Source organism: Mustela lutreola, chromosome 9, assembly GCF_030435805.1.
Source record: "Mustela lutreola isolate mMusLut2 chromosome 9, mMusLut2.pri, whole genome shotgun sequence".
NCBI lineage: Eukaryota > Metazoa > Chordata > Mammalia > Carnivora > Mustelidae > Mustela > Mustela lutreola.
Window position 1 is genome coordinate 613,416 of NC_081298.1, and position 13,374 is coordinate 626,789.

The 13,374-nt window shown below is 65.9% G+C and overlaps 2 protein-coding genes across 2 annotated transcripts; one reads left to right on the plus strand and one right to left on the minus strand.

Moving 5' to 3' along the window:
• Positions 1-314: 314 nt before the first annotated feature.
• PTK6 (protein tyrosine kinase 6) lies at positions 315-7,851 on the plus strand. Its single transcript, XM_059133272.1, is given in 11 exon segments — positions 315-362; positions 1,605-1,903; positions 3,410-3,468; positions 3,471-3,530; positions 3,771-4,036; positions 4,038-4,623; positions 5,104-5,208; positions 5,211-5,264; positions 6,228-6,406; positions 7,332-7,365; positions 7,606-7,851. Coding segments are annotated over 11 exon segments (1,881 nt in total). The 3' UTR covers positions 7,797-7,851.
• A 1,446-nt stretch (positions 7,852-9,297) lies between these two features.
• On the minus strand, positions 9,298-10,807 carry PPDPF (pancreatic progenitor cell differentiation and proliferation factor). Its single transcript, XM_059188211.1, has 5 exons — positions 10,650-10,807; positions 10,173-10,253; positions 9,931-10,008; positions 9,741-9,837; positions 9,298-9,661 (listed from the first exon to the last, which is right to left on the minus strand). The coding sequence occupies exons 2-5, from the start codon at positions 10,225-10,227 to the stop codon at positions 9,547-9,549; spliced, it is 345 nt and encodes a 114-aa protein (XP_059044194.1). The 5' UTR covers positions 10,228-10,253; positions 10,650-10,807; the 3' UTR covers positions 9,298-9,546.
• Positions 10,808-13,374: the final 2,567 nt, after the last annotated feature.

A 13,374-nucleotide genomic window follows, 5' to 3' on the forward strand; every position in this document is an offset into this window, starting at 1 on the left:
AGCCCCACGGACACCGGCCCTGCCCAGGGGCTGGCGCAGTGGGAGCTGGGACCCCGCGGTGGGCACAGAGGCTGTGCAGGGCTGGAGTGGTGGGGGGCTTCCGGGAGGAGAAGGGGAGGGTGCCGAGATCACCACGGGTGAGGGCGACGCAGAGGGAGGAGGTGGGCACCAGCCCCTTGAGGCCAGACCAGCCTGGGTCGGGGCTGAGCCTAGGGTGCCAGCGTGGGCGGGGCTGGTGGGAGCAGGAGGGTTTGACCGGCAGCCTGGACCAAACCCTCCTGCCCTGGGAGCGCTGAGGGGCCTCCCGGCGAGGCATGGAGCTGGACGTCCCCCCCGCCCCCCGCCCCCGGACACAGCGGCAGGTGAGTGTGACGTGGGCCTGAGGGAAGGGGTGTGCCGGGCTCGGGACCAGTGGCGGTCCGTGGTGCACTCCTGACTTGTCTGTCAGCCACAGGCCCAACAGGTATGGTCCTGGGCCTCCAGGAGGGGCGGGGAACTTTCTGTCCCAATACTTTCTGTCCCGCTTCCCTGTGTTGCCCTGGCAGAGCCCTGGACGTCTGCCCGGAGAGACACACCAAGGTCCTGGGCATGAGCTCACGACCGGGTCTGAGGGCGGGGGTGGCCGGAGCACGCTGCCCAGCAGTGAGGGCTGGACACGCCGCCTGGGCGCCGTGGAGCCCCCCGCCCCCGCCTGCCCCGTGCTTTGCTCCCTGGCCCCTTGCCCACCCTCGTGGGCAATGAAAGCGGCACCAGGATGATCGCACGCTTGCTCTAATACACATTCCTCTCGATCTCAAAATGGAGTGAGTGGTGCTTATGTCAGGCTTAGTACAGGATTCCCCCGGTCATCGTCCTCCCGGAGCTCCCGTCATGAGCCAGAGTCCCCATAGCCCCTCAGACGGTCGGCCAGGACCGAAGGCGCTCACCCTGAGCCCTCTCTGTGCCCCGTCCCCATCTCGCCGCAGGGCTCTTTCGGCTCTGCTGTGGCCCCCGCTGTCCCCCAGCCCACAGCCCCCGTGTGGGCTCCCTGCCTGCCCTTTACCGCCCCCTGGAGGCCAACATCTAGGATGGGTGTGGCCACCCTGGCTCCCCTCAGTGGCTGGTGGTCTCAACCGTGGCTGAGAGCCTCCAGGGGACCGAGGGGGAGGCAGCAGCCCCCTGGGCCTCCAGCCACGACCCTGTGAGCTCGCTGGCCCTCCGTCGCGCGCCGTCCCAGAGGCTCCGGAGTGGTGGGCAGGGGTGACTTACCCACAGGCCTCCATCCCTCGTCTCCCCCCCCACCTCGGTTCCACTCCTCCCTGAGTCCCCACCGCTACGGTGGACCCCAGGAGGGCCCTGTCTGCCGGGTTACTCCGTTGTCTCCTCCCCCACGTGGCGGGCCCACATCCTGGAGCAGGCGGGCAGGAGCAGTTCCCAGGTGGCCCTGGCCTCAGCAGGTCGGAGGGTCGGGGGGAGCCCTGGGAGTTGGGGCAGCCCAGGGAGGGAGCCCTGGCAGGTGCAGCTGTGGCTGGCCTGGCAGGGCCTCTCCTCACCAGACGTGGGCCGGCTCCTCAGCGGGGTGGGGACCGCCTGTCAGGGTCCGCCCACCGGCCCATGGCTCCCAGCCACAAGGGGTGCTGTGGGCGGCTCAGGAACCGGCTGTGAGGCCAGGAGGCCAGGAGGCCGGTCCTGCCTTGGCGTCCTGGGACCAGGCTCCCCTGGGCCCCCAGCATGTGGGCCTCTGGGACTTCGAGGCCCGGAGGGATGAGGAACGGACCTTCCGGGCGGGGCATCTGTTCCACGTGGCCGGGAAGGAGGGTAGGCGGTGGCGGGCCGCGCCACTGGATGCGGAGGGCAGGCCGCTGACTGAGGGCTGCATGCCCCACAACTACCTGGCTGAGAAGGAGACGGTAGAGTCTGAGCTGTGAGTGTCCCCGTGGCCCTTGTGGGTCCCCTCAAGGTGACCCCCGGCTCCCTGCAGCCCCTCAAGAGCTCAGGGCAGGGCAGCCCTCCAGATGGAGCTTTGTGCCACTGCGGCTGGGCGCTGGGGAGGGGCGGGGCGCTGGGCCGGCCTCCAGGAGGCCAGTGAGGACAGGGGGCCCATGACCCCACCTCCCCGTGCCCCCTGGCTGGGGCTGGACCCCACCATCCTGGTCCCCTGAGAGCTGACCGGGCTCCAGCAGGATGACAGGATATGAAGCTGAAGAGGTGTGTGGCCCCTGCCCTGGGCTCTGCCACAGTCACTTTGTGATGACCCAGAGGGGAAGGAAGGGCCCCCAGGGGGCTTCTGGGTGGCTGACAGGGAGAGGGTCTGTGTGGGAGGCCCAGGCAGGGACTGGGCCTTTTGGGGAGCAAAGCATCACTCACCTTCCAAACAGCCGAAACCAGATGCATGACCTAGTTAGAGGAAGCAGGAGGGTCATTGCGACATGCCCGTGTTGGCGTGGGCTGCAGGCTGTCCCATCCCTGCAAGGAGGCGCCTGGAGGCTCGGAGCACAGAGGGCAGCCTGGGGTGAGCCTGTGCGCAGCCGCCTGAGCTCTGGGCCAGGAGGGTCCGGCAGGACCTCCGCTGCCCGCCTGCGCCCCTGTGACCCCAAGCTCTGGAGGAGTAATGTGGCAAATGCGTGTGCGGAGACAAGCGGTGCCGTCACAGGCAGCATGGTTTCAGAAGGCGGGGTCTGGGACAGGGAACATGCGGAGCACGGCGAGGCAAAGGCCCTGAGGTCCTGAGAACCTAGTGCCTTTGAACAGCAGGAAGGAGGCAGGGTGCTTGCAGGAATGAGCAAATGAGATTCAAGATATGCTAAGTTGGCCAGGGAGGGGCGTGACCCTCATGGGGCCCCAAGGAGGGTGAGGGGTTCCAGTGGCAGCAGTGCCTGAGGGAGTAGGGACCAAGGGCAGAGCAGCCGGCAGCCCCACCCTGCTGTCCAGGCTTATCTGAGCCGTGGCGCTGGTGTGTGGGAGCACGGGTGGGCACGTGCGTAAGTGTGCACGTGTAGAGCCTTGCCACTCAGACGCCGAACCCCAGTTCCTAAGGTTCTAGAGCAGAGTGTCTGTGGCCCGGGTCACAGGACAAGGTGGTCCCACTCATGGCATGGGAGGTGTGTTTCTGGGACAGGAGTGGCTCTGACCCTACACTCGGGGAACATGCTGGGCAGGGTGGTGGCTGGCACCTGCACCCCTCCTGGGTCACTGAGGTCTTTCCTGGTGTCTACACTGGCCACTTGGGACATTTGGGGTCTCTGATGGGCAATGAAGTGGCCTCTGGCCAGGGACGTATCAGAGGGGAGCTGTGGGTCAGGGTTGGGGGCATGGGGGGTGGCCGGTCAGGTGAGGGGGGCTGGGATTCAGGGTGGGCCGGGAGAGCAGACGTGGCTCAGAGGGCATGGGCTGAAGGTCAGCACAGGCTTAGGACTGGCCCCGCCCCCAGGTGATTCTTCGGGCCCATCTCCCACTTGGAAGCGCAGCATTGCCTGCAGGCTGAGGGCAGCGGGTGGCGGCCTCCCTGGTCAGGGTCGGCCAGAAGCCGGGCGCCGACTACTCTCTCTCAGGTATGGCCTCCTGCGCCTTTTCCCGTCTGTGGCTCCTGCACTTGAGCTCCTGGCCCGTGGCCCGGCCCCACCCAGGCCTTCCCTCCAGTGGGTGGCTTGTCCCTGGGTCCCGCTTCCCTGGGAACTGTGCCTCGGGGCAGGACATGCCTCGGGGCAGGACATGCCCCAGGGCAGGATGGCTGGCTCCGGAGCAGCTGTCTGAGCACCCCAGCCCAGGCGCTTCCCCCCTCACCCCTGCAGTGAGGGACAGGCAGGCCATGAGGCATTACAGGGTCTGGCGTCGCGCCGGCCGGCTGCACCTCAGTGAGGCCGCGTCCTACCCCAGCCTGGCTGAGCTCCTGGGGCACCACAAAGGCCGGAGCCTGTCCCACGGGCTGCCGCGGACTGTGCCCTGCCGGAAGGTAGAGCTGCCCGCCGCACCCCCCCTTGCTCCCCACCGTGCTCCTGCTCCTCCCTGTCACATAGGGTGGGTGTGGGTCCCGGGGTGCTTGCTGGCTCGAGGGGCCTCGGGGAGACCTGGCTGCAGGGACTCCGGCTGTCCTGACGCTGCGGTCCTACAGATGCGGGCGTGGGAGCAGGTGGCCTGGGCTGGGACCGGCCTTCCTCAGGGGCTGTGCTCGCGCCTGCGACAGGGAAGGGTCTGCTATGCTCCTGCCTGGTCCTGTGTCCCTCTGGCCCGGAGGTCTGTGTGTGGCGGACATCACAGCATCAACAATGCTGCACAGAGGCTCGTCCCTGCGGGGGCGTGAAGGCGTCTGCAGGACATGGCAGAGGGCGGCCGGGGTGGGGTGGCCTCTGGAAAGCCCGGCCGCGTGCTGGACCCTGGGACCTCAGCAAGAGGTTTCCTGCATCAGAGGAGAGAGCAGAGGCCGCCTGTCATGGGGTCAGAGTGGGGGAATTCCTGAAGGGTGGGCTGGGTGTCCCGCACCCCGCCTGTCTCTGGAGCCCGAGCCCCCGCCGCACTGGGCAGACTGGCAGAGACCGCACGAGGAGTTCAGGCTCTGCAGGAAACTGGGCTCTGGGTACTTCGGGGGCGTCTTCGAAGGGATTTGGAAGGACCGGGTCCGAGTGGCCATTAAGGTGATCGCTCGAGGTGAGTGGGCCCCCTCCAGGGACCCAGCAGGCCCTCCTGGCCTTGCTCAGGGGGTGGGGTCCCACGTGCTAATGCCCGCCTGGGGGGCACCGTGTGTGGCGTCTACAACAGCTTCCTGCGGCATTTTCCTTTCAATGCCTAGGTTTTCACCTAATGCATTTATTTAAAAAGGGAATTTTAAATTCTTAAGGTAAATGAGAAACCAGTAAAAGAAATAGACCACTAGAAATTTGAAGATTCGTCTCAAATCTCCTTTAAACCCATCAGGGGTCTGGACCCCCCCCTTCAGAAATCAGGGGCTCATGGGGACACACTTGGGGGTGCTCTGCCTCGCATCGGGCTTGGGCAGGTGTCACACTCATGGTGTCCAGTGTGTGATGAGAGCACTAGTGGTCCCAGCGTCCCCTTCCCGTGACCCCCAGCGGGGGCATGGGGGGCTGGGCCTGGGACTGCACCCACCGAGGCTGCCTGACCCTGCAGACAACCTCCTGCACCAGCACACCTTCCAGGCGGAGATCCAGGCCACGAAGAAGCTTCAGCACAAGCACATCCTGGTGCTGTGTGCTGCGGCATCCGTGGGGGACCCCGTTACATCGTCCCGGAGCTCTTGGCCAAGGGGAGCCTGCTGGAGCTGCTGCGGGGTGAGCCGGCCTGCTGGGCTGCACTTGGGGCTCCTTTCCCGGGATCCAAGGGACCCATGCTTTTGGAGGGCGTGGGAAAGTTGCACAAAGGGGGAAAAACCCACATTGCCCCGTACCAGGCACAGGCTACCGGGGAGCTCTGGTGCCTTTGTCCACAGGCCCGGCTTGAGAAAGGATTTAAAGTATCTTGTGAAAACGCACCACCGATTCGTTGTAGGAACTGGAGAAGACACAGAGAAGTACAAGTAAGACAAGAACAGCCCTAGTTCCTTCAGCCCAGGTCACTGAGGCCTGCCCCGCCACAGCTTCCTGGAAGGCGCTGGCCCTTCCCACCATGTTCGGATGTGTGTGTGAGCACTTACACACGTGTGCACACCCCTCCTACACACGCTCTGCACACACATGGAGGATCTCATGGACTCACAGACCCTGGTCACAGGACCTGTTTGTTTACCTTCCAAACCAAATGTGACCACTGCAGTCAGCGGGGGTTCTACGTGTTGGAGCGGCCCTGGGGCGAGAAGCGTGGGCTGCACAAAGCGTGGACCCGGGCGATTTTTACCCGGTAATGTTTGGAACGCGGAACGGAATGTTTCTCACGGAAAGTCTGACCACTGCCGCTGGGTCCCCGCCATCAGATGTCCTTCAGGACGGCGCGCCCGCTGGCCCTCGACCATGTCCATGAGCGATGCCCGTTTCGCGAGTTACCCGGTGTGGAACCGCTCTGAGACAATGCTTCGAGGAGCTCCTATGGCCTTAGTGCGGGTTCCCAGAAAGGAAACAGGGCCTGGGGCCGAGGGAGTGTGCTGCCTGCACTCCAGCTCTAACCCTAACCGCCTCCTGGAAGGGTGGGGACGGGTCCCCTAGTCCAGTGTGACATCAGGCAGCTGCCCTCTGGCCCAGCCTGGCGCCTGAGCCCGGTGGCACGCAGAGTTCCTCTGACCGCGCTCCCCTGCCCCGCAGACTCCGAGAAGTCCCTGCCCGTCTCAGAGCTGGTGGACATTGCCTCTCAGGTGGCCGAGGGCATGTGCTACCTGCAGTCACAGAACTACGTCCACCGGGACCTGGCCACCAGGAACATCCTTGTGGGTGCCCACAACATCTGCAAAGTGGGTGACTTTGGGCTAGCCAGGTTCATCCAGGTAGGGCCCAGGGTGGGAGGTGGGGGTGCAGGGTGACGTCTGTGCCTGGAGCTGGGGTGTCCCGGGCTTGCCTGCCTTCAGCCTTGGGGAGGCCGGAGGGCGAGGTACAGGGCTCTGGGGCCAAGCTGTGCCCCAGTGGGGAGTGGAGGCTTCTGGAGGGCTCCAAGGCTGGAAGGGAGGCGTCCGCCCTCGCAGGGGCTGCAGGATGAAAGGGAGGCTGCACATGGGCAGGGGCGGCCAGGGAGGTGGGTGTGCCTGTGCTCACGGATTTGGGCGGCTTGCCTCACCCGTGTGACGGGGGCAGCGGAGCTCAGGGGAGACATCTCCCCCCCACCCGCTCCGCACACAGAAGACAGGAGTGACAGAATGTCCTGAGCGCTCTGTCTCCATCAGACCCTCCAGGTAGGCCCCCACTCCTTCCACGCGGTGACACCCAAGTCCCCGTGTGCACACTTCAGTTCTCAGTCACAGTCACGTTTTTGACACTTGATGGGTATCTTACAGTCATCACACGCCCCCTCAGAGCTGTTTCCAAGTTCTTGAAAGCCCTGAAGTCACCAGCTCGCTCCTGGAGCAGACCAGGGTCCCACGGGCTCGACGGCTTCTCTGGCTGTTCCTGGTGCCCTCTGCTCAGGGGCCCTGAGAGCAGGCCTCTGGGGCCCTTTGCTCCCTGGCTGTCCTGATGCTGCAGTTCCTTCCTCATCGTGAGCTGGTTGCTTCTAGAGAGGCAATTCCCTCAGCACTCGGCGGCAGCTGGGGAGGCAGGCTGAGCGTGATTCCCCCGCGGCTGTCCAAGTGTGTCAGGGGAGCTGGGGGCAGCTGTGTGAAGCAGCTAGCATGCCCCCGGGGCCACCATGGCAGTCACAGACCGAGCAAGTGCTCATATGGGCACACTGATGTCCGGTCCTTCAGGATTCTCCGCCAGGTGACTTTCAGTCGGGGTCCGATACCCTATCCAGGTACTGGGCCCCCGACGGCGGACAGGGCGGGATGGTGCCATCACCTGACTTGGCACCTGCACAGCCGGCCTCCCAGGGGTGGCACTCCAGGAGCATCCGTGTGCAGGGGGGCAGCAGGCAGGAGCTCAGCCCAGGGCTTCCTGGGAGGGGGCAGAGGGCAGCGTGGTGTCCCGGGGCGAGGAGAGGCTCGCTGGGCACCAGCTTCCAGCCCCTGCAGCCCCTCTGGCCGTCCCGCCACAGGCACGTCCAGCCACGAGGCCTTCCAGAGGGTAGAGTCGGGCTACCGCATGCCCTGCCCCCCGGAGCGCCCGGCCGCTGCCGCACACAAACTAATGCTCTCATGCTGGCACAGGGACCCCGAGCACCGGCCCTGCTTCCAAGCTGTGTGGGAGAAGCTCTCCAGTGTCAGCACGTACGAGAACCCGCTCTGAGTGGGGACAGCCTCCCTGCCAGCGCCGCAGAAGGCCACCAGGCCAGGTCCCGTGAAGACGGGCCTAGTACCGTCCTGGACCTCCCATCGGGAGGACAGGCCCACTGAAGGTGCCGGCAGTTCCAGAACTGGGCTGGACACTGGGGGGCCCACCGTCTCCTGGGGCAGGGGAAGCCTGCCCTCTGCAGCCGGGGAGCGGAGGCTGCCCGTCGTCCTGTCTGCTCCTGGGACACCAGCTCCTGCCAAGTGCCAGGGCCTGCCAGGGTCAACTCCAACTCAAACTCTCCAGAAGCCTGACGACCCTCCTTTCTAAAGGGAGTGGTGCTGTTGCTGGTCCTGGACTAAAGCCCCCCTGCTCAGTCTGGACCTCCGCAGGTGGTGCGTGGGAGGGATCTGGGCTTTGGCTAGGCTCACCCTATGCCACCCAGCCCGTGCCCATCTCCTGACTTGGGGGAAACACGGACTTCCCGGCACTCTGTGAAGATGGGCTGTTTGCTGGTGGGGCACTGCTGTCTCCTGCCTGCGGCCATGGCTACCAGCAGCTGCCCACACGAGCTCTGTGGGACTCATTGGGACACCGGGGTGGCTGGCGACTGCTCTGGCTCGACTCTGGGGCACCTCTCCGTACTCTGGGTCCATCTGGAGAGGTGGGAAGGTGGACCTCCCCCACCCATCCTCCTGCCTGGACACAACAGGGGCAGACAGGACGGCGGCTGCAGCCCCAGGGTCCACGAGCTCCGCTGATGCCTCGGCCTGGACCTGCACAGCTGTTTACAGCACACCCCGGGACAGACCGGCAGGAGGGGAGCCAGGCTCCCCTGACCTCACACTAAGCCCTTCTCCTAACCACCAGACCTGCGCCAAGCCCTGCTGGCCACTAAGCGAGTGTGGACACTGTCAGCCCACCAAGCAAGCCTGCCCAAGGAGATGGGTGGAGGATGGCCCAACCACAGCCTCCCCAGATCCCTGGTTGGTCTGTCCAGAGCTGGGTTACCTGTGGCGAGATGGTCCCTCTGGAATGCCCCCACACCCCTTACCACTCGGTGTTAATTTCTGGTCCGTGTGTCGGGGGGGGGGGGGCGTCCTGACCAGAATGTGTCCTACAACGGGCTGGAAGAGGCAGAACCGTTCTAGGAAGGCACCTGGAGATAGCATGGCCCAGTGGGCTGCTCCACACCGGCTGGGGCGGCCTTGGTCCTATTCCCTTACTGCCCTCCTCGAGTCAAGGGCGGGGGGCACTAAGTCCCTCGCGCTGGGGGCTCCTGAACCCAGTGGCAGGGGCCAAGTCTGAGGACCGGAACCTTAGCGGCTGCCCTGGAGGCCTCTCCTCTGCACCCGGAACTGCCTGTGCCCCCAGGCTCTGGGGGAGCCCTCCCCAAACACTCCACACTTGCTGAAGCACCTTGCCCGTGTGAACCTGGGCCAGACCAACTTCCCGCCCTGCCGAGAACTGAGGTGGGGAAGGGCTCCCAGGGCTCGCAGCTCACACACACCGTCAGGGCTACTGGCTGCTTGGGAGTTTATTTTCCACTTGGTGCGAGGCACAGGGTTCCAGGGCGTGTGGAAGGTTCGCATGTGGCTTGGACAGTGAAGAGTGGGACTCTCTCAACTTCCTTTTTGGTGCTTTGCTATTTTGATGGAGAACCACCCGACTGCGTCTGCCTGCAGCAGCCGGCCTGGTCTATGGGAAGGGGGGAGCGGGAGGAGGGGCTCTGATGAGCGCAGCCCCTCCCCCAGCCCGGCCTCGGCCCTCAGGATGGCGGCCCCACGTTGGCTTTGCCAGGCCGGCCACCAGGCTGCTTCCTCACGGCTTCCGGGGCTGGGTCGCTGGTGATGGTGCCGCTGGAGGCCTGGGGAGGTTCCGAGCTGGGGGGAGAGCTTGTGGTCAGAGGCGACTTCCACCTGCCCTCATCTCCCGTGCTGGCCCCCGGGACCGTGTTCTCACCGTTCTGGGGACTCCAACACTGTAGCCATGAACGGGACGGTGGACTTCCCGAAGAAGAAGCTTGCCCACCAGTGGCCCGGGTCGGCCTTGGGGAGACCTGAGAGGAACAGAGTGGAGTCGTGGTGCTGCTGTCCACTGCTGGTGGGGTCCCGGGAGATGGTGCCGCCAGGCGGAGTGGACCTGCACTCACCGGGGGGGTGAGGGATGGCTTCCCCAGCGCACTCCGCACTTCCGCAGGAGCTGTTACTGGACGTGGAGCCCAGGCGGCCTGGAGAAGAGAGGCCCCGGTCAGCTCCGCAGGGCACCGCGACCCCTGCCCTGTCCACCAAGCGCCGGCCAGGCTGGCCGCACCCAGGCAGAGCCACAGGTCCCTCGCAGCCCTCCCCGCTCCCAGAGGAGGCCTGTAAGGCGGAGGACGAGGGGCTTACTCACGCCGGTAGTAGTCGTGGGTGGCCACGAGCGAGCCGCTGGAGGGGATGGCCGCCATGCCGGCGCCTGTGGGCTGCGGGAAACCTGCGCACGCAGGGGTCGGGGCGCCCCTCCGGTCACCCGCCGCCGCTCGGGAAGGGCGTTCCCCCCTCGGGCCGACCCGCCCCCATCCGGACGCCGGGGTCAGGGCCGCGGGCCAGACGGACCCGCGGGGGCGGTTCCCGGAGCGCCAGCCCCGGCGGCGGCGCGGGTCCCGGGCGGCGCCAACCGGCCCGCTCCGGCCGCAACAAAGGCGCTTTGTGCGCGGGGCCGCGGGCCTGGGGCTCCGGGAGGCGCCGGTCCCGCCCGCGCGACCGCCCCCGCCCCGCGCCCCCGGCCGTCCGTCCGTCCGTCCGCCCGTCGGAGGGTCCGGCCAGCCGCGGCCGTCCCCCCGCCCCCTCGGGCCGCACGACCCCACTCGCGCGCCGCCGGGGGCCTCACCTCGGCGGCGACCCCTCGCGGGTCTCGGCGCGCGACCACAGGTGGCGGGGACGGGGACACTAGGCCGCGGAGCCCATTTGCAGAAGAGACCGCCGAGGGCCGCTGGGATCGCGGCGCCGCGCTCGCGTCACGGAGGGCGGGGGCACCCCCGGCTCCGGCCAGGCCCCGCCCCCGCCCGGCCAGGCCCCGCCCCGGTCCCCGCCCACAGCTTGGTCAGGCCCTGCCCCCATCCCGGCCCCGCCCAGCCCATGCAAGACCGCACCCCCCCACCCTCGCGGCTTCCCGCCTCCCGCCTCCGCGAGGCCGGGTCTCGGACCCTCGGACCGCTCTCCTCCGCCGGCCCTGGTGGGGGCCTGCCCCACGGCATCAGTCCAAGCTGGGGCAGCCTGGCCTAGGATTGGGGTGATTAAATGACCTTCCTACCAGGTCCTGGAGCAGGGCTTATCCCGCCCCCTCTCCTGCCCTAAAGGAGGCCTCTCTCCTGTCCCAGAACGAGGCTCCTTCGCCTCTCCGGGACTGCAGGTGGTCCACCCGGTCTCAACCTCTCCAGCCCTTTGGAGGCTGTGGGGGGCGCTGGACCCTGGCCCGGTAGGTCCAGCCTCTGCAGTGTCCCTCTGCTCTGCCTCCTCGCTTGGGAATGGAGCCTGTCCCTCTCTCATCCAGGACAGACTGGGGACTCTGGTCTGTGGGCCCCCAGCAGCGTACCCTCTCCCCAGCCGTGGGCACTGGGCTGCAGCCAGAAGCTCCTGTGTGCGTGTGTGGAGCCCTGCTACCCTTCCCGGCTTCAAAGCAGGTGTCCCTCCCCACAGTTGGCGGGGGGTACTCCGGCCTCCAGCTTCAGCCTCCCGGTACCCAGCCCCCGGCCAGGCCCAGGCTGCAAGAGAGGGCAGGAGCGGGAGGGCAGCAGGGGCACAGAGAGAGGCTTATTTGAACAGGCGGTGGTCAAGAGCCGCCCCCTATTCCGGGCAACCCTGAAGCGTGGGGCCTTGCCACCCTTCTCCCAGAAGGCCCTGGTTGGGGGTGGGGGGGGTCTCTTCCCTGACTGGGCGGGTTTGAGAAGTCTGCAGGGCCTTCTGGGAGAAGGCCTTTTCCAGCAGGCCCTTCCCGTCTTCAAACCCCCTCAAGGATCCCCCCAGGACTCCTGGCCTCACTCCAGCTTCTCACTCAGCAGAAGGGACCTCAAGGCCTTGGGAGGGGAGGGCCTGGCAGTCCCTGGATAGGACCCTTCATAGGGCTGGGTGAGGGTTGGGACTGTAGACTTCCCGACCGGGACTTGGCTTGGGCCGCAGTGTGGTCTGGGGCCCCCGAAGGGGAGCTCGGTCTCCGCCTCCTTCATCTCTTCCCGGTGGGCCAGTCCATTGCAGGGGTTCTCACCAGGGTCGGGGGGTCTCACACACGAGGGGGACAACCTGACTGGGCAGGATGGCCACAGGTACCTGCCAGCTGGCTCACATCCTGCCGCTTCCCCAAAGCCTGCTTCACGCCCAGGGACCTTCCCCTCTCATTGACTCTCAGCACCTCTGGGGTGGTTTCCTGGCTCCTTCAGGGGGCTAATTCGGGATCATGAACTAGGGGTGACTTTAGTGCAAATCGAATTTAATTCTTGAGGGACATCTGCCATCCCTGCCTCACCCTGGCACTCACCCAACCTAGAGTCTGGTAGTGGGTCAAGGGCACCAAAGCCACACCGTGGTGTTCCTGGCTCTCGGGGGCCATGCCAGGACGCAGCCATCTCTGCTCATGACCCCTGGAGCCGCCCACTGGGTGACAGCAGCCTCCCTCCTCTGGTCTCAGCTCTGGAGCCAGTCCCTGACCACATGCTAACCTGAAGTGGCCGGAAGAGCCCCCCCCCCCCCCCCGCCAGCATCCACCCAGCGGGCTTGCCTGGTGCCTGTGTCTCTCCTGACTCAGCCTCCCCTGAGAAGCAGGACTGTGTGCTGGCAGCCTCTGGGCCCCATCCCCGAGCTAGGGGCAGCTCCCAGTGGGCTTAAATCGTGATGGGATTTGGTGTCTGGGTTCACAAAACTGTGGGGGAAACTGAGGCCAACAGCCCCTGCCTTCACTGTCCAGTAAAGAGCAGAGAGTCCGGCAGGGATGCTGGAGAGGGGGTGACAGAGTGAGGTGTGGGTGGGGAGGGGCTCTCGTGCCGCCGGGAGGACGGTGCGGGCCCTGACTCAGGCCTTGCAGGTTGTGCCACTCAGTCCGTGGGTGTGTTAAGCCATGGCTCAGCCGGACAGCCAGGAGTCCCTTGCAGCAGAAGGGCCGGTCCAGAGGGCAGGGCCCCCACTTGGGGAGACGAGACAGCAGGGGTCCGAGGCAGGTGGAGATGAGGGAAGGACCAGCAGGGAAGCCAGTAGCGCCTGGGACGGGGGCGCAGTGGCAGGGCCTGAGCCTGGAGAGGTAGCCGGGCCTGCTGGGGCCGCGGAGGTCACCTAGAAGGCAGATGGGTCAGTGCCGCTGATCCCAGAAGGGAGAAACGTTCTGGTAAGAACCAGGCTTGTTGAAACCCTGGGATCCTGGTGGTTCAGTTGGTTAAGCAACTGCCTTTGGCTCAGGTCACGATCCTGGAGTCCCAGGATCGAGTCCCGTGTGGGGCTCCCTGCTCAGCGGGGGGTCTGCTTCTCCCTTTGACCCCTCCCCCTCTCACGCTCTTTCTCTCTAATAAATAAATAAATAACAAATAAAAGTGAATGAATAAATAAATAAAATCTTAAAAAAAGAAAAA

Excerpts from the sequence above, each read along its gene's own strand:
- PPDPF (XM_059188211.1), bottom strand. The coding sequence starts at position 10,227 with ATGGCGGCCATCCCCTCCAGCGGCTCGCTCGTGGCCACCCACGACTAC. Across the intron at positions 10,009-10,172 it reads CACCCACGACTACTACCGGC|GCCGCCTGGGCTCCACGTCC; the intron begins GTGAGTAAGCCC and ends TCTCTTCTCCAG. Across the intron at positions 9,662-9,740 it reads GTGTTGGAGTCCCCAGAACG|CTCGGAACCTCCCCAGGCCT; the intron begins GTGAGAACACGG and ends CTCTCCCCCCAG.